This window comes from Myotis myotis, unplaced genomic scaffold (genome assembly GCF_014108235.1).
Source record: "Myotis myotis isolate mMyoMyo1 unplaced genomic scaffold, mMyoMyo1.p scaffold_m19_p_9, whole genome shotgun sequence".
In the NCBI taxonomy this organism is placed as follows: domain Eukaryota; kingdom Metazoa; phylum Chordata; class Mammalia; order Chiroptera; family Vespertilionidae; genus Myotis; species Myotis myotis.
This window is the reverse complement of record NW_023416401.1, coordinates 22,437,797-22,461,390: the sequence shown is the minus strand read 5'-3', so window position 1 is coordinate 22,461,390 and position 23,594 is coordinate 22,437,797. Positions and strand designations below refer to the sequence as shown.

General features: G+C 39.4%; 1 protein-coding gene across 2 annotated transcripts in view; it reads left to right on the top strand.

Moving 5' to 3' along the window:
- The window catches only part of CHD6 (chromodomain helicase DNA binding protein 6), a 181,752-nt gene that overhangs the window by 100,206 nt on the left and 57,952 nt on the right, over positions 1 to 23,594 (top strand). For both annotated transcript variants that reach the window (XM_036321729.1, XM_036321730.1), the window contains 3 exons: positions 3,181 to 3,436; positions 4,229 to 4,439; positions 15,067 to 15,262. In XM_036321729.1, the coding sequence (XP_036177622.1) occupies positions 3,181 to 3,436; positions 4,229 to 4,439; positions 15,067 to 15,262 (663 nt within the window). The remainder of the gene's footprint in view (positions 1 to 3,180; positions 3,437 to 4,228; positions 4,440 to 15,066; positions 15,263 to 23,594) is intronic.

The window sequence follows — 23,594 nt, the reverse complement described above, 5'->3', positions numbered from 1 at the left end:
CCCTTAGCCTTTTTTTGTCTGTGAAGCTCCTTATTTCCCCTTCAATTTTGAATGATAGCCTTGCTGGATAGAATATTCTTGGATTCAGTCTCTTGCTTTGCATCACTTTGTAAATTTCCTTCCATTCTTTTCTGGCCTGATGTGTTTCTGTTGAGAAATCATTTGATAATCTAATGGGAGCTCCCTTGTACGTAACTTTCTGTCTCTCTCTTGCAGCCTTTAAGATTCTCTCTTTGTCCTGAACATTTGCCATCATAATTATGATGTGTCTTGGTGTGGGTCTTCAGGTTCATCTTGTTTGGGACTCTGTGCTTGTGTGACTTTTTTCTTCCCCACATCAGGGAAGTTTTCGGACAATAGGTTTTCTAAGCCTTGTTCCTCTTCCTGTTGTTCTGGCACCCCTATTATTCGTATGTTGCTTCGTTTCATGTTGTCCCATAGCTCCCTTAGGCTCTCCTCCTGTCTTTTAATTTTTTTCTCCAATTGCAGTTCAGTTTGAGTGTGTTTTGCTTCCCTGTCTTCTAATTCGCTAATTCGGTCCTCCGCTTCTCCTAGTCTACTGTTGAAACTTCCCATGGTTTTTTATTGCAGCTATATCAATCTTCATTTCTTCTTGATTTTTACATAAGTTGTTGATTTTTTTCATCCATTTCTTCTTGATTCTTGCATAAGTTGTTGAGTTTTTCCTCCATCCGGTTTATGCACTCTACGACCCTTATTCTGAATTCTTTTTCTGACATATTGCATGCCTCCAGACAAGTTTAAATGCCTCAAGAGAAACAAAGAATGGAATTGGGGGCTTTATTAGGAGAAAAAGGTTACATCTGTTTGGAAATCAGGAAAGATTTCAGAGAGAGAATACAGTTTGAAAGTGGACTTGGAAGAGTGGGTAATTTTTCAGTAGGTGGAGAGAGAAGAGGTGGTGACTATTTTACATAGGAAAAATGGAAATTTATTGTTTATTAAATAGGATTTGTTCAGGAGTAAGGAATCATTCACATAAGCTGGAAACAGAATGGATGATTATGGAGTATGAGGACTGAGGTTCAGAGCTGTATTTTGGGAAGATCTAGAAAGACAGGTTGAAGGATTTGGTGGGTATTATAGAGGAGCAATGCAAGGCTTTGATTGCAGGAGTGACATAATTAGTTCTGCTAAATTAATCTAGCAATAGTGTGACAGTGGGTTAGGGCAGAGAATGTGGGGACTGAGAAACCTAAGGACTTTCACTAACAGATGTCAAGGGTACACTCTGTGGTTCCAATCTGTTTGCTTCTATTTCTGTGGCAAGGCAGGCTTTGAGAGCAATGAATAATCAAACTGAATTCCACTTCTGCTACGTGTGCAGTATCTATTGATCCTTCAAAAGCCAGCTCCAGCCCCCTCTCCATTTTTGGACCATTAGAAATGCATTCTCTTCTTCCATTGCACTTATTTTGTGGTATGCGTTTTTTCTTCTTCCTAGACGACCTTCTTGAGTAAAAGGCCCACATCTTCTCTAAAGTTATGTTTGTTGTATTGACCAACGCAGTATCTGGCACATAGTATACTCTAAATCAGCGGTCGCCAACTGGTGGTCCGTGGACCACTGGTGGTCTGTGAGGTTCGAAAGGTTGGCGACCACTGGTTTAAGGAAACCTTTGGAGCAGTGGTCACCAACCGGTGGTCTGTGGACCACTGGTGGTCCGTGAGGTCAGAAAGGTTGGCAACCCCTGATCTAGATGATCCAAGGTATGAAACAAGTGAAGGGCAGAAGCGGAACCTAGCATGTGGCAGATGGGCATTTGTGCCTATTTCTTTTCTCTCTGGGTTCTTATGTAGTAATTCCTTAAACACTTGGGGGATTAGATTCCTAAGTACCATGGTAGGTAAAATGAAAGTCTCAAATGAGGTAGGTTTAAGATTGGGGTTAGTTAGGAGAAAACCACAAAAATGACATCAAATGTGTATGTTTTAAATCACAGTAAATAAAAGGTCTAGAAAGCATCTGCTTCCAAAGTAAAGCATTTCCATCATTGTTTAAAACCTGCTCCAGTAAGTAGCTCTTCTGAATCACTCTCTTCAGGAAGCATTGGCACCTGCACAACTTATTTATGCAGAATCTACTCCTTTAAAAGTTTTGAACAGGCCTTTATGACTCGAAACTTGATCTTTTGCACTTCCATTTTCCCTTATTTTATTTCCCACCAGGACTACTCTTATTGATATCATGTTTTAGCTCAGAGTTAACTTAGGTGCCTTGACTTTGAATTGTCTTCTTGGGAGAGGGAACAGGTCTCTGGTCAGTGCAGTCAAAGTGAATAGAGTTCTGTTCTCCAGGCCTGGTCAGTCAGAAGAACAAAAAAATCATAGCAAAGAACACTATCAGGCTGAAAGCGCCCCTGATGTGACAGCTTGCATGATGGAATGGTAGAAGTCACCTTATAGCACCAGCTTTCTATATTCTGCTACGCCCAAGCACGTTTGCTGCAGTTATTTGTAAGATATATGAAGAATCTGTTTCCAGATTGCTTCTACTTCTTATGTGAGATATAATTGACATACTAGTTTTAAATGCACATCATAATGATTCAGTGTATGTATATATTATGAAATGATCACAATAAATCTAATTTAGTTAACATCCATCACAGTGCATAGTGACAAATATTTTTCCTAGTGATGAGAACTTTTAAGATCTACTCTCAGCAACTTTCAAATATGTAGTACAGACTTATTACCTATGGTCACCTTGCTATACATCCTCAAGACTCATTTATTTTATAACTGGAAGTTTGTACTTTTTGACACTTTCATCCATTTCGCCCATCCCAGATTGCCTCTACTTCTTACTTTGCTCTTTCAGCATCTCAGCCTTCCCTTTATAATATGTCACTTATACCTTATTTCTAGTTAATTTCTGCACATGTGTGCATGTTAGAGGGAGAGAGGTTTGTTTTCTACAGGCTGGAGAATAGGTACTGTCTTTTGTATTTTTCTTTCTTTATATCTGTAAGGTTGTCACATAGTTTCTCAGTAAATACTAGTGAATGAAAACCAGACCCCTTTTTTCCTTTCAGCCTCATGTTCAGGCATCAGTCATGAGCTTTCACTTAGTCTGCTACCACAGTACTGTGCTCAAGAGATTGTAGTGAAGGGTGGAATCCCCAGTAATCATTAAATCAGGATTTACCCGGACAGGTGAAGAAACTGCAGTCTATCCTAAAACCAATGATGCTTCGGCGGCTGAAAGATGATGTGGAAAAGAACCTTGCTCCCAAACAAGAGACGATCATTGAAGTAGAGCTGACCAATATCCAGAAAAAGTACTACCGGGCCATCCTAGAAAAGAACTTTTCCTTCCTGACCAAAGGGGCAAATCAGCACAACATGCCCAACCTCATCAACACCATGATGGAGCTGAGAAAGTGCTGCAACCATCCCTACCTAATCAACGGTGAGTGGGCGATGCAGGGGGATACTCAGGCCTGTTGTGGGTCTCTGCCACAGGCTCATGATAACCAACGATCCTAGGTATTGAGTTCCCATTAGATGCTAGGATGTATGTATGCTCACCTCTTTACAGAGTATTAAACTGAGGTTCAAAGAGGTTGATAAATCTGCCTAAGCAGTTTAATGAGTACAGAGAGCCACATTTTGAAACTGTCTATCTGAAGATGGGGCTGTTACTCATCAGTTTGTTGTCCATTATGTACTTGTGGTTTAGTCCACACTTTTCACGTTGGGACAGAACGTGTTACTTCGTTGGGTAAATGGTCATGATGCAATGAGATGAAAACTCTGTAGATAAATGAAGTTGCCTATACAATAAGAGTATATATTGGAGCCTTTTTTTTTTTGCAATAAAATTTTTTGATATACTTTTAAATCAGTATCTAGCTTGGATTTGCTGATAGTTAAATTTTTATGACATTTAAAGATATGTCTTTTTGTCAACTTTCTGTGAAGGTTTCTTTAACTGCATAAGTCATCTTGGTATCTCAAATTCTTTCTTTACCTGGTGAGACTTCCCAGGAGAGCACAGCACCTGAGTTCTCTGTACCTGCTGCCACTGCAGAGCCCTCTGTTGGGGCACAGACTAGGGATGCACATACGGCATTACCTCACTAGACTTGGTCCTGGACCCAAGAATTCACTTAATTTCTCCTAGGATCTGTAAAGCAGAGAGCAGCTTTTACCCTTAATGTTTTTTCAAGGAATATTTTGTTTTGTTTTGTTTTGTTTTCAGGGGCAGAGGAGAAAATTCTGGAAGATTTCCGGAAAACCCACAGCTCTGATGCCCCTGACTTTCAGCTGCAGGCCATGATTCAGGCGGCTGGGAAGCTGGTGCTGATTGATAAACTACTCCCTAAGCTGATTGCAGGTGGCCACAAAGTACTTATCTTCTCCCAGATGGTGCGCTGTCTCGATATCCTGGAAGATTATCTCATCCAGAGAAGGTGAGACTGATGTCAAAGCTGTGTGTCAAATGCTGCAGGCACTGCCTTCTTCTTGATACCTTTTGATTAATTCGAAAATTGTGCTTCAACAACAACAAAGCATTCAAAAAGGAAGGAAAGGAATCTCTTCTTAAAGATTCACTAAAACACAGAGTTAAATCTTATGACCAATATATCCAAGTTTAACTCTCTAGAGTGAATTTCATAGCCTATATTGTAGAGCCCTGGCCTTGCTTAAAAATGATATCCTACATGTTTGTTTATATTCTTTATAGTTGGATGAAACAATTTAATCAACATTAGAGAAGGTTAAAAAAATGTGTTTACTTTTGTTGTTGTTTTGTGTTGCTTAATGATGATGAGAGAAATACATCCTAGAAAGCATCACTATGTGTCCGGTTACTAAAAGAGCATGATCTGACAACTCACAGGAAAATAATGTGGGGATATTTCATGTCCTTTTTCAGCAAACTCTCTAAAGTTTTATGATACACTAGCAATGGCATCCCATTTTATTTCCTTGTTCACACTCCTATAATTTCTTGATCCTAGGTCCATTACTCATGAAGGTGGAAAGTCAATGGTGTTATTTGGATTCTGTGTGGGTACTGCATTTGTTACGTTGGGATACGTCAATGATCTGAAGATGATAAATGGATTTTTAACAACTCTTAATGATAAAGGATTTTTCAAGATCATAGAAACTATTAGTCTAGGCCAGGGGTGGGCAAACTTTTTGACTCGAGGGCCACAATGGGTTCTTAAACTGGACCGGAGGGCTGGAACAAAAGCATGGATGGAGTGTTTGTATGAACTAATATAAATTCAAAGTAAACATCATTACATAAAAGGGTACGGTCTTTTTTTTTTTTTTTTTTAGTTTTATTCATGTTAAACGGGCCGTAGTTTACCCACGGCTGGTCTAGGCATTGCTAAGTTTACAGGAAATTCTTGTTTTCTTAAAGTAAAATCATGGCAAATCTCAGTTGTCTTAAATATTCTTGTCCTGGAAGATTCTGTTTGGTCTTCTAACATGTAATTTCTAGAAGAGTATTAAATGGCAAATTTAGGTATGGGTTATGCTGACATTTAATGGTTATATAAATAATTCCTTGAAATCGGAACTCACTTTAGATTAGGAACCCATTGCCAGAACACTTGCTTTTCATAAATATATTATCTTACTCTTCAAAATATATACAAAACAACTCATTGTTTTCAGTTTTTTTAAAGAACCCCCCAAAATGAGAAACAGTATAACACACTTTTTTTATTTATATTTTTTATTATTATTTTTTAAATTTTGTTTTATTGCTTAAAGTATTACAAAGAGTATTACATATGTCTCCTCCCTCCCCTAATTAACACACTTTTATTAAGTAGCATATCTTTATTTAGCTCCCTTTATGCTATTTTTATTTATCATTTATTGCTTATTTTGTTTTCAAATTACTTAAGTAATACAGTTTCTTTTGATAATATGGGCACATGTAACACCAAGCCTGCCCAAAGCCCCCATTCAGACTTAGGTGTTTATCTTCTTAGTCGTTTTCCTTTGTTCATACATATATTTAGCTTTGTTGTTTACTTGTTTAAATATTCTACATTCTACTTTGTAACTCGCATTTTTATTTAATATATTATGAAATTTTTTCTTTTAATTATTTTCCTACGACACAATTTCGGTGATCTGTCTGATATTCTTATTCTGTCTTATGGGTTGTTTTCAAATTTTCAGTACTTTAAGAAACTCTGAATATCCCTTTACATTAATTGTAAATGTTGCCAGTTATTTCCTTAGGACCAATTCTGATGTACATTTTTAAAAGCATTTAATACACATTTTCAAAACCCCTGTAGATATTTAAATTATGATTTAGTTTGTATTTCTGATTATTAATGAGTGAATTTTTTTCATATATCTTTATTTATTTTGCTTTTTTATGAATTGTTTATGTTCTTTCTCCATTTGCTGTTGCTCTTTGTCTTTGTTTATTAATTTATAAGAATTGTTTGTTTACTTAAGAATATGGTGTATATATTTCCCCAGTATTGTTTTTGACTTTTTACTTATGGATGTGGGCTTTTGTATGTTTACTTTATTCCAGAAGCTTTAAATTTTATAATAGTTAAATCTCTCCATCTTAAAACAGCTTTAAATAAATTTAAATGATTAATTAATATGCTTAAATAGCCTTCATTCACTGTTAACCATTACATCATATGAATATTCTGAGGTGTTTCTTTTATAGTTTCTTCATCCTGATAGCACCTAACAGAGTTCTTCTGGGTTTAATATCATCATTACTCTTCTCTTTTTAATTCAATTTTTTTAATGTTTTTATTAATTTTAGAGAGAGAGAAAAACATCAATCGGCTGCCTCCTGCAAGACCCCTACTGGGGATTGAGCCCACAACCCGGGCATGTGCCCTGACTGGGAATTGAATCAGCAACCTCTTTGTACATGGGACAACTCTCAACCAACTGAGCCACACTGGCCAGGGCTAATTCAGTTTTTATTTTCATTAAAGTTATGCATTCAACATAACTTAAAGAGGCAAATTATTCTATTAGACTTCTGAAAAATTGCATTTTCTAATTTACTCCCTGCTGGCCCCTGAGTTTTTCCACCCTCAGAAACAATTAATTACTTTAAACTCTTTATGCTATTTCTTTTGGTATTTATAGCTATATCTAAAAAATGTTAATGGTTATAATTTTTTTTCAGTTTTAGATATTATCTGTTCTCACTATGTGAATGCCACATGTGCAACTTCCTGTCCTCCCATCTTCCCAAAATGCCACATATTACTTCAGATTAGAGTAATGTTCAGTGTTTATTAGGATTTATGTAAATGCTAAATTACAGCTTACTCATGTAGTACCCTTTAGTGCATAATTTTTTCCCCTGAAGCTAAAAATTAGCTTTTTATTTCATTGCTTATTTTTCTGTGTAGTTATTATAATTCAGCTCCAAAGTTTACCTTGGTTGCCTAAATCTCCTCTTGTGGCGGTCAAGCACATCAGTTTCATCTTCTCAGGACCATCTCTCCTGGGACCTTCTAACATGCTCCTCTCTGTTCAGGGCTCTTCTCACCTAGTACACAGTTGTCCTCTGTTATCTCCCTTCCTTCATCATGCTGACAAGTTTCTTTCCTTCCCACTTGAATCAGATTTCCTTATTGGTGGATCCCATGTACCTCTTCTAGCAGCTTCCGAGAAAGGGTGAATGATTAAGTGAGTTTTGAAACTTTGAAATGTTTGTCGTCCACTCTCATTCTTGAGTAATAGTTTGGCTGGGTTTGAGATTCTAAATTAGAAATAATTTTCCCACAGAATTTTGAAGGGTTATTAGTTCATTGTCTTCTCGCATCCAGGGTTGTGGTTTAGAAGTTCAAAGCCCTGCCCTTCTGATTCTCAATCTGCGTATGTGACTTTTTTTTTTTTTTCTGTTTAGAAGCTTTGATATATCCTCTTTGTCCCAGTGCTGAGAAGGTTTACAATGAACTGGGTTTTTTTTGTATGGGATGCATTGAATTAGATACTAAGTAGTTTTTCCTATCTGAAATCTAAGTTCATCAGCTCAGGAGAATTTTCTTGGATTTTATCTTTCATTATTTTTTTATGCTTTGTTTTATCTTTGTGGAACTCCTGTTATTTTTATATCAGATCTTCTGGATTGATTACCCGATTTTCTCTTTTTTCTCCATCTTATTATATTTTGCTATATTTTCTGATAGAATTCCTTTACTCTCTCTTCCAACTTTAACCCTAGGTTTTCTTTGTATAATTATATTTTTAATTTCCTAGAGCATTTTTTCTCTAAATTTTCAATTCTTATAACATTCTACTGGTTATTTCATAGGTGCAGTGACTTCTTTCGTCTTTGAAATTTATCATGATAGATTTGCTTTTTCGTCCTACAGTTTTCTCCAAGTCAAAATTCTTTGTTGTTGTTGTTGTTTTATATCTCTTCCTTTTACATTAAAATTCTGGGTTTGTTTGTTTGTTTTTCTTTCTTTCAACACTTTTAAGTATTATTCCATTGTGTTCTGGCCCCCATAGTTTCTGATGAGAAGTTTTGCAGTCATTTAACTCACTGTTCTCTTGTATGTAATGTGTTATTTTATTCAGTCTAGTGAGATTTTCTTTTGATTTTTGATTCGCAGTTTGACTGTGATGAGTGAAATTCATCCTGTGCAGTTCACGGAGCCTCTTGAATGAATGTGTAAACGTATATCATCAAATTTGGGAGGATTTGAGTCTCTATTTCTTCTATTTTGTTGTTCCTTTTGCCCCCACCTCTGGTTTCTTTGTAAGACTTCAATTACCTGAATGTTTGACCTTTTGATATTGTCCCACAGGTCCTTGTTCTGCTCCACCCCCCGCCCCCCCACTCCCCCAGTCCTTTTTCTCTCTTGTTTTGATTTATCTGTCTTCAGGTTCTGCTTCTTTGTTATTTCTTTCATGCTTATTAAGCCCATCCAATGCTTTCTTTATTATACAAATTATATTTTAGTTCTAAGAGTTTAATTTGTTTCTTAGTTTGATGTTTCTCTGCTGTGATCTCCTATCTTTTTGTTTATTGCATACATTCCTTCACTTTATTAAGCATAATTATAACAGCTGTTACGAAGTTCTTATCTGATAATTGTAACTTTTTGGATTTGACACCTGTTGGTTGGATTTTTTGCTCTTGAGAATGGGTCACATTTTTCCTGTTTCTTCATATGCTACATAATTTTGGGTTTTTCCATGGACATTGTGAATATTTTGTTGTGGAGATTCAGGATTCTGTTATTTGCCATGAAGATGATGGTTTTTATTTGGAGGTATTATATGAGATGTGACTCAAAATGCAAATTCTGTCAGTGTCTCTAGTAGATAACAGCTCCAGTCTCAGCTCAGACTACTCTCAGTCTGCCCCAAGCATGTGTGAGTCAGAGGCCAGCCAGAGACTTGAGTAGAGTTTATAGCCAGAGTTTGGGGTACACCCTCTCTGTTCTTTCTACATTCTAGAGTTGTCTTCTCACCCTCTGGTAGTCCTGATTGCCTGATTCTCTTTCCCCTCATGCCTCTGGTTAGAAACACGGTGACTTTTTATCAGATTTGTAGTTGCTCTGCATCTTTGCCACCATAACTGTGTGGCTTTTCCTCTGCTCAAAACCACAAGTTTCTGTTGCTCTCCAAAATCTGCCTGCTTTCCTTAACTCTCCAGGGCCCTCAGAGAAATTTCTCTGTTCATTTGTTTTGTTTTCTATATTTCATCTGGACTTTGTGGTTGCTATTTGCTGAGAATTCTTGCCCCTCCATACCAGAAGCAGAGCCTCTGTGTTTGAGATCTTAGCCATCAGTTGATGCGCACTGTCGAGCTGCTTGGAAGCTCTGGGTATGTGGGCTAGGACTGCTGGTTCTGGGTCACACTCTGCATCTGTAAACACTAGTCGTCTAGATGGACCATTTCATTGGGGAATCTCCAGTGTCAGTATTTTTGGATGTTTCCTTCCTTTCCCTAGCCTAAAGGCTGGGAACTTGATTGTACTTGGAGCTGACTGTAGGGAAGCAGGGTGGAGAGAGGTAGGCACTCTCTCTTTCCTTTTTTCAGTCTAATACTTCTACCCTTAACTGTGATTGGTACCCCTTAGGGTAGAGAAGGGTATGGTTCTTCTGTTTTACCCTCTCAGGGCAGGGATGTATGATCTGAAGGGCTGATACTCAACCATTTCCCCTGGTTTTTAGACTCTTTGCATCCCCATTTTTAGGAGTATCTGATGCCATCAATGCCCGATCCATTTGGGTATTCTGCAGTATTAAATCAGGTTATTTCTCACCTGGCATTCTGCTTTCTTTAAATTGAATACCATTTAGCTGACTTTCCATCTTCTAGAATTTAGTTATAATTTCTCCTGTTCTGTTTGGGGTTTATTTGGGGGAATGTATTATGCATTTTAAAATAAACAACCTTTAGCTATCATTTTACTAGAAGTTTGGGAAGATAAACGGATAAAATATGCATGTTAATTCATAATCTTTAACTGGATTTCTTTTTTTTTTGATACGTCAGTCTGCAATCCTTCTGTAATTTTGATAGTGGTATATAATGAGCATCTAACCTAGTTTATTTCTAAATATGTCTAATTTTCTATTTATTAAATAGTCCATGTTTCCCCCCTATTCATCTAAAACACTATCCATAAAATATACTGAGTTATTATATATGCTGGGTATATCCTTAACCTTTCTGTTCTTTTGATCAATAGTTTTAGTCCTTTCTCATATATTGTTGCAGATGAACTTCAGAATTATTCTTCCTTGACTACTTCAGTCTTCCACTATTAAAAAATTATGTGTGTGTGTGTGTTGTGTGTGTGTGTGTGTGTGTGTACACACATTTACACATCTGTATTTATCTCTATATACATATATCCATTTATTGGGATTTTGATTGGCTTTTACACATTTAGTAGAGTAGGATTGACATCTTTACAGAATTGAAGAACATAATGTTCACTACACTTATTCAGGTCTTTCATATACACTGTTGATTTAATAAATATTTATGAAGTGCCTACCTTGTGCTAGAACCTCTGTAGGTGTTAGGGACATGGTGAACAAACCAACATAGCTCCTAGTGTCATATTGCCAAATCCTTCATATTTCTTACTAATTTTCATGCTAAGTGTTTTATATGTTTATGGCTGTTGTGAATGGGTGATTTTTCACTCTTTATGTTTTCCAGCTGTTTATTGCTGGGAGACAAGAAAGTCATTCATTTTCCTTTAGGCCTTGTGAGAACATTTTTCTGTTGTGCCAAAATGTGTCCCTCCACCCCCACCTCCTCCCCAAACAAAGTGCTCAGAGGTTTCCCAGAGTGCCACCTGCTTCTCATTGATATTTGACAATGACTCAGAATTACAGTTTCATGAACCACATCAACTCCTAGGGATTTTGTTCACAATACAGTTGATGCAGAGGGTTAATTGCTGCACTGATGTTTGGTGTGGGGAATTTTATGATGTCTGATTTCTTCATTCAGACTTACTCGCCCTCAGATTTTCTTTGTTTTTGAGCCTCATTGCTTCTCCAGCTGTCAGTTTGGTTTTGTTCCCATTTAATTTCATGCCATACTCTCATCCAGGGTGAGGGCATAGCCAAAGGATTTGGCTCAGAAGTGAGGGGATGAGGAACAATTGGGAAAAACTCTAATAATTGAATTTTTATTTTATTTTAGTTTTGTGTTCTTCGAGAGCACTCCCTCAAAACTGAACAAGTGATGGAAATGAGAATTAATGTTCCAATCATCCTGCACAATTTCTAAAACCATTGTTAAGTCATAGCTGGCAGAACAGTATCTAATTTTATGGAAATAACTTTCCCTGGGTGATGGCCAAGCTATGTCATCATATTCATTGACTTCTCCCAAGGCTATGCTAACTCCCTGCCTCACTCAGATCCGTGGGCATCTCGCTCCTCTCTGATGGCTGCGGGTGTCTTGTCAAAGAACATTGAGTCCTCTGTGCCTGTGGTGTTAATCGTTGGCATGTGTGATGGTGGGGGTGGTAGCTGCTATTGTTTCATTGTGTCAGCCCTGTCTCCTGCCTCCAAATCCTGTGCTTCTTCCACACATCACATACATGGCCCAACTGCTGTGAGAACCCACCCAGGCCAGATCCTTGCTGCATTGATTTATCAAAATCATTTTGATACCTGTAGTTTCTTTTTTCATTTTATACCAGAACTACAAGTTTCCTAAGTTTACTGGTGTCTCTTATTTAACTTTCTCTTCTAAGTTTTTAGGAAAATCTTTCTGTTCTGCTGCATTGAAATGTAGGCCACAATATGAAGGCCACACAGCAAACTGGTTAAGAGTGTGGTCTTTGATTGAATCAAATGGATCTGAGTTAGCTCACTTACCAGCTAGGTAATAGCAAGTTATTTGACTGTATGGGTTTTTGTTATTTTTGAAATTTCCTCAAGTGTAAAATGGGGATGGTAACAGTAAAACTACCTCATAGGATTATTGTGAGAGTTAAATGTGATGGTGCATGTAAAGCATGTATCACAGTGCCTGGCACAGAGCTGGACACTTTGGTTGCTGCTAATATTGTTGCTGTGGCTGTTATAATAAGAACTAGAGGCCCGGTGCATGAAATTCGTGCACGGGCCGGGAGGAGGGTCCCCCTCAGCCCAGCCTGCACCCTCTCCAATCCAGGACACCTCGGAAGATATCCGACTGCAGTCGGAGATCCCGCTCACAATCCAGGACTGCTGGCTCCCAACCGCTCACCTGCCTACCTGCCTGATTGCCCCTAACCGCTTCTGCCTGCCAGCCTGATCACCCTCTAACCACTCTCCTGCCAGCCTGATCGACGCCTAACTGCTCCCTTCCGGCCCGATTGCCCCTAACTGCCCTCCCTTGCCGGCCTGGTCATCCCTAACTGTCCTCTCCTGCAGGCCTTGCCCCCCCAACTTCCCTCCCATGCAGGCCTGGTTCCCACCAACTGCCCTCCCCTGCAGGTCTGATCGCCCCTAACTGTCCTCCCCTGCAGGCCTGATCGCCCCTAACTGCCCTCCCCTGCAGACCTGATTGCCCCTAACTGCCCTCCCTTGTAGGCCTGGTTCCCTCCAGCTGTCCTCTTCTGCTGGCCTGGCCACCCCCAACTGCCCTCCCTTTCAGGCCTGGTCCCTCCCCTGCTGGCCTGATCGCCCATAACTGTCCTCCCCTGCCGGCCATCTTTGACCACATGGGGCGGCCATCTTGTGTGTTGGAGTGATGGTCAATTTGGATATTACCTCTTTATTATATAGGATGATAATTTTATTTAATTGCTTCATCGTTTTATAGAATTTAGAATGTAACTCTTATCTTTTATCTTATAAGATCATCATGACAATCCTGTCATCACCACTCATTTTATTTGCTACTGTAGTTTCAAATATTATTCCTAAGTTTGTTACATTAAAACAAAAAAAAAAAGAAAGTCTACACCTGTAATTCCAGGTATGGGTGCACTGCAGCTTTGTAAAAGGAAGACACATGTTCGGACTTGGTTCTTTGCTGTGCTACATGTCCCTTAGAGTCTGAGTTGGTTTGGTTTCTTTACATGGATTTCCTTGGGTGATTTCTTTACATGGAGTTTCCTTTTTCTCAAGGAAGTCAGGATTGTGTTGCCACATTTAGTTGTCTAGAGTCATCCCCACACAAAGTTATCTGCCCCTAGACTGTCTATTCTTATTCTCTTGCCAATTATTTATCTGAATTTTTAGAGGCCAGATTTCCCAAATTCTGGCTACTGATAAGATTTTCATCAGGATTCATGTTCTTGACTGTGTTGGGTCTAGGATGACTTGGTCCTCTTCTCACAAGGTTCTATTACTTCTACTTTACTAACCAATTCATGCTTGGAGGTCAAATTGGGTCCAGGGCAACATTCCCTTGTTAATTCATGTGTTGGCAGGGGTAAGAAAAGAATAAGACTCTAAGCAGCTGTCCAGGTTGCTACAATATTTTAATGCTCTATTAATTACATTATTTCATCATAAAGGTACCGTCTGTGTTTTCTAATTGGGTAGACAGATAGTAATATGACCCCATAGTGTTTCATTCTTATTCTCTTTCCTTTTCCCCTCTCCTCCACCATGCTTTCCACCTTTATTTCTTAACTTCCACACAGGTATATGCCTTCTTAAGGATATTCAGCTTTACTTCCTCACTTTATTTTGCTTTAAAAATTCTTTAGTTCTCCCCACCCCTGACATAGTACAAAACATTTTCTGTGAGTTCTCCCTACTTGCTTGGCAATATACTGCCCAGAAGACCTTGGTTTCCGCTGTAAGCCTGGAGGGTTTGCTGTGCACCTCTAAAGCGCTGAGTTGCCCTAACTGATTTGGCTCAGTGGATAGAGCGTTGGCCTGCGGATGCAAGGGTCCCAGGTTCGATTCCAGTCAAGGGCATGTACCTTGGTTGCAGGCACATCCCCAGTAGGAGGTGTGCAGGAGGCAGCTGATGGATGTTTCTCTCTCATTGATGTTTCTAACTCTCTATCCCTGTCCCTTCCCCTCTGTAAAAAATCAATAAAATATATTTAAAGCGTGGAGTAACTGTTAGGTTAGAGACGACCAGCCCAGACATCAAGGGACTGCCTGTCATTCTAGTCTTCTTCCCATTTTCAGTTTCCCAGAAAGCAGCGAGGGGCTGATTTGAACTCTGATTCCTTTTATGAGCACAACTGAAAGCAGGTGGTTGAGGCTTTTATTTGCTTTTCTGGGTCTTATGATCACATTCAGTGCAAGTTAAAACTGGGAAATGACTTGAGAATAAGTTATTTGGGCAGTGGGAATTGATATTTTTTTATGTTTACAATTCTCCTAGTCCTCCTTAGTTTGTGGCTGGTTTTTTGTTTTGGTTTGGGTTTTGTTTGTTTTGAGGGGCAACACTTTGCAATGCAGGTTTAGATGTCTGCCCTGCTGCATATGTAGAGGGTGGGGATTCTTACTGTGGACATTTGGTCCATATTTAGAAGTGAGGGATTTAAGGCCATCGGTCAACAGCTTCTTGCATTGTTTGCTGTTCTCCATTGAAGTCATGATTAACACCTGGGCTTTCGTTCGTTTGGGTCCCCTCAGATACACCTATGAGCGAATTGATGGGCGAGTACGGGGAAACCTGCGCCAGGCAGCCATCGACCGGTTCTGTAAGCCAGACTCAGACCGCTTTGTCTTTCTTCTGTGCACCAGAGCGGGAGGCCTGGGGATCAATCTCACAGCCGCTGATACCTGCATCATATTTGATTCAGACTGGAACCCTCAAAATGACTTGCAGGTAACCATTAGGATGATTGCTGTTTGCCTGAGCCACCCCGAACCCAAGAACATTATGGCAGGGCCTGGCTTGGCTATAGAGTGTCTGCCATGTTCCATGCTATGGTGTCAGCCAGAGGGCAGGCTTAAGGCCTCGACCTGGGGGAACTGAATGAAAAGTAAATGCTGGCCCTTCCTACTAATCAGAGAATTGTTTTTTCCTTTTACTTTAAATTAAATATTTCATAGCGTGTAGCCTCCAAGTATAGAATTGAACTACTTTATTATTATCATCATCAGACATAAAGAAAATTATTAAGCTTGACTAATCCTCAGTTCTGGCATTTTCACTCGGCTTGTTTGTTAGATGGCCATATGTCATATTCCGCTAGAAAAATAACACGGGTGGGAAAGCTCCACGGTGTGTCAGGGCTGACAGGCATCCTCACTAGCTCATTTGTTTTGCACTTAATGCAGAGTTTATATATGCCCTTTTAAGTGGATTTACAGGGTGTATTTTCTAGTGTTACCCAAGTTAAATAATGGTGACTTTAAAGGATGATTTACAAAGATTGAAGTTATTCGAAGATTGAAGTTCATACATTTAAAAAGTAAGCAGAGACAAACAAGAAAATGACAGAGCTAACACTTCCAGTTTAGAGTTCTTCATCAACCCTGTTTGAAACAGTGACCAGACTAGACAGTAAATTAGCCAAAGAGATTCTAACTTTTCAGGAAGATCATTTAGAATATAGATTTACATTATTATTAACGATAAATTTATCCTAAGTGTATCTTGGTGTATCTTCTAATACTCGGAGTGTGAGTGTAAGGTAGGGAGAGTAGTGGGTGCCTCACAACCTTTTCATGGCACAGTGATTGATAAGAGAAGTTTGGAGGCTGCTTCTTCACAAAACTGAAGAGGTATCCCAGGGGATTCCACAAGGGAAGGGAGGCCAGGAGGGAGAGCCAAGCTGATGCCTGTTGAGCCTTCTTCCATGGCCACCACTTCACACAGAGCATTCTGCTTTGTCCTTTTCATTTAATGAGTTTCCAGGCAACATTTTATTTGAAGAAAGCAGTCTACTAGTTAAACAACCAGTCCTTTAAATTATTAAATTGATGACAATTGGCTAAAACTCAGAGGGAAAAGTCATTATAAAACAAATAGTGTGGCACTGTTTTCAGTAAACAAGGAAAAATATATGAGTTGCAAAGAGCAATACTTACTACAAACAAATAAAACAGGATAAGGGGATAAGAATGATGAGGGTTGGATGCCCTGGTTTAGAAAGTGGTCTAGGAAGGTTCCTTTAAGAAGGTGATCTGAGCAGAGACCTCAGTGATGAGGAAGGATCTTAAATTACAAGGTCAGAAGGAAGAATGTTCCAGACAGAGGAATAAAAAGTATACCCACTTAGGGTGGGAGTGAACATAGGTGGCACCCCTGAAGCAGGTGGGCCAGGCCCTTACTGTACAGTCTCAATCCCAAATAAAGTGAGTCAGGTTTCTTTGAGTTCTCTCCTGCCTCTCTTGTCAGTGTCCTCTCTTTTCACTCCCTGCTCCTTTTTTCCTGCTGCCCCAAAGTATCCTTTTCCATTTCCCATGCTGTCAACTCCTCTCCTTCCTATTCTCAGCCAGCTCTTGACTGACTTATTGACACATTTATTGAGCCCAAATGTAGGCCTGCAAAAGGAAGGGCCGCTTCCCAGTACTCCCTGACTCATGCTGCCAAGAGCCTAATTCCTCTTTTGCATGAGTAGGTGACCTGTGGAGGCAGACTTTTAGATTGGCAGGAGCAATGTAAAATTGCTAGGCTTGAAATAAAATACTTGTGTGTAGAAACTGGGCTTCAGTATTATACCAGCATGCTAAAAGTGGTTGGGTTCCAATAGCACTGTAGTAATTTCTTTAACCTCTCTGATTATGCAGTGTTTACATCAAGTAATAAGTAGTATTTTTAAGTATTAAAGAAAATCTGCTTTTTAAATGTAATAGAGCTAATGACTTGAAATAGTAGTATAAAGGTCAAGAAAGGATATAGCACTATGCTTGGTTCTTTGTACCAACTATTTTATTTTCACATGATTGTAAAGGCATGGTGAGAGGTTTTGCCAAGTTCTGGACTTGAAAGTGACAATAGTCAATTAAAGGCCTGAATCAATTTAAAATCTCACTGCGTGGGCAACTAAGCCACTCCCCCTTTCTTCCCTTTGCAGTCACTGGGATCTGAACGTCACTACTTTTTTTGTAGGCCTTTGTTCACCTCAAATATATTAAAAACTAAAGAACTAACGGTGGGCCTGCAAATTGTGCAGGAGCACATCAGAGCTCTATAATTTTTCCTGTGTGGGGGTGGCACCGCTGCTCCCACTTGCCTAACTACTCCAGGGTTCTGTATATATATATATATATCTTTGCTGATGGATCTTATTTAGACTTCATCTCGGTTGCTGCCCTAGTTCTCTCTCTACCACATGTTTTTGTATGTGAGTTTGAAAAATTAGGAATACCTGATTAACTGTTGGATTTTTTACTCTAAAATGACGAGTCTCTAAATGTGACAGGATTCATCTTGTTATCTTTCAGGTAAGTCATCTTGGTAGAGCATATGTTTACCTCCTGGTATCATTTAGCTGCCTGTGGCAGTGGTCCCCCAAACAGGTTTGCTTTTCTCAATTAATGAGAAGTCCAGATATGTGTAGTCAGGACTAGTGGGCTGGCTTTATAGTGTCATCAGAGTCCCAGATTCCTTCTGTCTTTCTGCTCCTCCATCCTCAGTGAATGTGGTTTACATCCTCTTGATTCCCAGATGGATACTTCATGTCCCAGTCAGGAAGGTGTGGTGCTTTTTTCAGGAAGCAGAACCTTCCCAGATACCTCCAGTACACTTCTGCTACATCTCACTGTCTAGACCTGTGTTACCTTGCCATCCCCAGGAGGCTGGAAGTGGTTTCATGTGGACATGTTGCTGCCCTTTGCAAGAATCAGGGTTCGGGTAATGAGGAAGAAAGGAAATGTGTATACCACAGAGGTAACTAACAGTGTCTGCAATGCTCCTCCTATTAGACCTTTGCTCAGAACCTTTCTTAAACTTCCTCCTGTAATTTACTCTCAACACTAGATGAGCCAGAAAAAGAAAAATCAGTGTAAATTCTATGGCCACATATTGTTGCTGCTTTATAGATTCCATAAACTGTATTACTTATCTTGATTCCTTTCTTTACCAGAGTTATCCATCAAACCTTCCCCTGATACTAAAGATTTAACTACCACTAAAGATACAGAAAGAAGTTGTGGCAACTAATTGTAATAGTCAAAGACTAAACGGCTTAGTTGTCCAGTAACAGAAGACTGATTGACTAAGCCATATATAAAAGAATGAGGACTATGTTTGCAGACACCTAAATATAGTGTTGGGTGAAAAAAATAAGGTGGAAAAGTATGCAAGCATTTATCTAAAAAGGCTGTCTCTTCCTTCCCCTGCCCCATGGAAAGATAAAACAAAAGCTTTTTTTTTTTTTTTTTAATGTATTTTATTGATTTTTTACAGAGAGGAAGGGAGAGGGATAGAGAGCCAGAAACATCGATGAGAGAGAAACATTGATCAGCTGCCTCCTGCACATCCCCCACTGGGGATATGCCCGCAACCAAGGCACATGCCCCTGACCGGAATCGAACCTGAGACCCTTCAGTCCGCAGGCCGACGCTCTATCCATTGAGCCAAACCGGTTTCGGCGACAAAAGCTTTTTTATTTTTAAATATTTTTATTGATTTCAGAGAGGAAGGGAGAGGGAGAGAGAGAGAGAGAAACATCAATGATGATGGAGAATCATTGATCAGCTGCCTCCTGCACACCCCTACTGGGGATTGAGCCCGCAACCCGCACATGTGCCCTTGACTGGAATCAAACCCGGGACACTTCAGTCCGCAGTCTGATTCTCTATCCACTGAGCCAAACCGGTTAGGGCAAATAACTTTTTTAAATGGTTACCTATGGGGAGAGTGAGGAAATACGATGGAAGTGACAGGGATAGAAGCTAGTTTTTCCAAATATGCCATTTTGCATTTAAAAAATATTTTTATTGATTTCAGAGAGAGGAAGGGAGAAGGAGAGAGAAGTAGAAACATTAGTCGGCTGCCTCCTGCATGCCCCCCAGCAGGGATTGAGCTCATATGCCCTGACTGGGAATCGAACTTTGACTTCCTGGTTCATGGGTTGATGCTCAACCACTGAGCCACACCAGCCGGGCGCCTTATTGCATTTTTGACTTTGAAACCATCCTAAGTATTTTATAGCATTTTAAAACAAAATTAATTTTTTAAATGTATCTTTTTTGTTAAAAGTATTACAGATGTCTCCTTTTTTCCCCCTTTGACACCCTCTACCCCATGGCTGCCCCCTACCCAGGCCTTCACTGCACTATTATCTGTGTCCGTGAGTTATGCATATATGCATATAAGTTCTTTGGTTAATCACTTCCTGCCCCCACTCCCTCTGAGATTCATCAGTCTGTTAAAAAAAACAACTTTACTTTGAGATCATTTTAAACTTTAAAAATGTTGCAAAATAAGTGCAGAGTTCTAGGACCCTTCACCCAGCTTCCCTTAATGTTAATATTTTATACTAGAGGCCCGATGTATGAAAATTCGTGCAAGAGTAGGCCTTCCTTCCCCTGGCTGCCAGCACCGGCTTCCCTCTGGCACCCAGGACCCAGGCTTTCCTCTGGCCACAGGCAGGCACCTGGGACCCAGGCTTCACTCTGGCTCGACTTTGTCCAGAAGGATGTCTGGTCTAATTAGCATATTACCCTTTTATTATTATAGATAACCATAATGCAATTATTGAAACCAGAAAATTATCATTGATGCAATACTTTATCACAGACTTTCTTCATATTCCTTCAGTTTCCTACAAATGTTTTTCTTGTGGTCCGAGATTCAATCTAGGATCTCACATTTCCTTTAAAAGTCATGACTCTTTTGCCTGTTCCAATCTGTAATCGCTTCCGTCTTTCCTTATTTTTCATGACCTTGACACTTCTGAAGGGTACTGACCAGCTGTTTTCTAGAACTCAATTTGTGTTTGCTTGATGTTTTCTTATCAGATTTTGAAGTTATGCATTTTGGACAAGAATATCATAGAAGTGATGTTATGACCTTTTCTGTGTATCATATCATGGGGCATATGATGTCAATACTTTACTCGTGATGTTAATCTTGATTACTTGGTTGAGTGGGATCTGCCTGGTTTCTCCACTGTAAAGTAACTCTTTTTACCTTTAAAATTAATCATTATCTTGGGAGGAGATATTCTGAGACTTTAACCTGTTTTTCATCATACTTTTGCCTATTTTAGCATTCATCAATGGTTCTTGCCTTCATTAATTATTATTATGGTGTTTGGCTAAGAGTAATTTTCTGTTTCAGTCGCTCCTTCTGCAGATATTAATTGGAATTCTACTATAAAGAACAGTTGACCTTTGCCCACCATTTATTTACTTGTCAGTATGGACTCAATAATATTTATTTTATGGGTTTTTAATTCACTAGAGGCCTGGTACACGAATTCATGCACGGGTGGGGTCCCTCTGGGTGGCCTGCACGGATCGGGCTGAAACCCACAGTCCAACGCTGCTGGCAGCTCCCACTCATCCCAGCCCCACTGTGCCTGCCGCTGGCTTGTGCTCAATCAGTCCTGATCAGGAGAGGCTCACGGTGCCACAGCAGCACTCCCCAGCCATGAGCCCTTTCAAGGGGAGTAGCCTGCAGGCTCAAGCTGAAACCAGCTCTCCGACAAGGGTTCCCAGATTGCAAGAGGGCGCAGGCCAGGCTGAGGGACCCCACTGGTGCATAATTGGGCCAGGGAGGGACCGCAGGAGGGCTCCAGGGCATGCCCAGCCTATCTCGCTTAGTCCCGATCGGCCAGACCCCAACAGCAAGCTAACCTAGCAGTCAGAGCATCTGCCCCCTGGTGGTCAGTGCACATCATAGCGAGTGGTCGACCGGTCAACTGTCTGCCCCCTGGTGGTTGGGGCATGTCATAGCGAGCAGTTGAGCAGCCTTAGCATATCATTAGCATATTACAGTTTGATTTGTTATTTGGTTCTGCCGTTTGGTCTATTTGCATATTATCCTTTTATTATATAGGATTACTCTCATTACTTAATTTGTTGTTCAGATTTGGTCATTTGTAGGTCCTTCACGTTGGCTCCTGTGTTGTGTGACAGGCTCTCCATCAGTTTTTGAGCACTTTCTTCCTTTCTGGGACCATGAGGTGTTCAGGTTCATGTCCCATTTTTCTTGGTCTAGCCATGGAATTGGCCATTTCTCCATGGATCCCTTGTTCCTTTTATTTGAGGATGGCATTTAGAAACTATTTGGTACTAGGTATGCCCATTGCTACTGGAGTATTATTGCTTCTAGACTCTCTGAGCAGACAGAGTTAAGAAATGTATATATATATATATATATATATATATATATATATATATATACACACACACTAACACAAATGCTCATACCACACATCTCTATTTATTCCATTTCTGTCCATCCATAGTGAGATTTCTGATTCCAGACCAACCCCACAGAATTCTTTCTAGCCTTTCTCACTTCCTTATTTGTAACTCCTTTCCCTGGCTGTGAGAAGCCTGGATCTTTTTTTATCATAACAAAGTATATTTATTCATTTGTTCAATCCTAATATACACATAAGTATACTAATTTCAGAATTACTAACCCATATTCTGTGAAAAGTAAATTTACCAACCTGCAATATTGGACTACATAGTGGCTTTTTTGGTTATTAGTCTTACAGTATACAATCAAAATATCGTTTTCCAAAGATACTGGGTCTAGTTTTTTTTATTCCCACCCTCTTCATTGTGATTAAATTAATGTAGGGAAAAATTTATTTTTAAAATTCTAAAGCAAAACAAAACAGTTGAATCTGGCTGTATATCAAGTAAACAGCATGAACTCAAGAAAGAAATTATTTCAAATGCCTATATTTAATATTTTTACATTGTCATTTTGATATGATTTCAGTTTGCGAGTCCTATATACCCTTTATCCAGATGCACCAACTGTTTACATTTGCCGCATTGACTCTATTATTTTTGCCCTTTTTAACCCTCTCCTCTGTGTCTCTGAGTGCATTCATAGACATAATATGCACATGCACACAGACACACACCATTTTTGTCTGAACCATTTGAGTGTAAGTTGCCTGCTAAGCACTTTAGTGGAGCAGTCGCCAACCTTTCAGACCACACGGACCAGCAGTGGTCCACAGACCACCAGTTGGTGACCGCTGCTTTAGAGTGTATTTCCTAAGTGCCAGGACATTCTCTTATATAAACACAGTTCAGTTCTCAGAATCAGGAAATGAGAATACTGTCTCCAATCCATAGTCCTTAATCAAATTCTGTCATTTCTCTCAACATTCGTTATAGCTATTATTCCCCCTAAGATCCAGTCCAGGATCACCCATTACATAAAGTTCTGCTCTCTCTAGCCTCCTTTAACTTGAGTCAGTTCATCGATATTTCTTTTCCTTTTATGACTTTGATGTTTTTAAAGAGTACAGGCCAGACATTTTATAGACTGTCCCTCAGTTTCTGTTTGTGTCTCCTCAGGATTGATTCAGGTTTAGTAATACTACTACTGAAGTGATATGTCCTTGTCAGTATATCATAAGAGGAACATATGATGTCTGTTTGTCTGATAACAGACTTTGGTCTCTTAGTTAAGTGGCATCTGCCAGACTTCTCTACTATAAGTTGCTATTTTTTCCCTTTGAAATTAATAAGCAGTTTTGGATAGATAGTTTGAAACAATGTAAATATCCTGTTCCTCATCAACATTTTACACATTGATTTTAGTGTCCATTGATTATTTTTGCCTGAATCAGTCATCATTATGATGGTTGCAAGGTGGTGATTTTCTGTCACCCTACATTTTGTTGGCTACTACTATAAAAAAGTTTTCCCTTTTCTCCCATTTATTTATGTCAGTATGTACTCATGAATTCTTTTTTATTCAGTGGGTTATATTCCACTGCTATCTTTATTTCTTTTGATGTTCAAATAGTCCTAGACTTAGCCAATGGCAGCCTCCTCAAGTTTCGAATGTTATTTTAATATGTCTCCATCATTGTGTTTTAGGCTCATCTTATACTTTGTCTGCCCCAGCCCTTCAATTAGCCATTTCTCTAACATGACTTTGTTCTGTCTTATGAACAATGGAATTTAGAAACCAAGATCAGAGAGTCAGTTGTATTCTTTGCCACTGGAATGCTATTGCTTCTAGACCCTCTCAGTGAACATAGCTAGAATACATACACACAGAG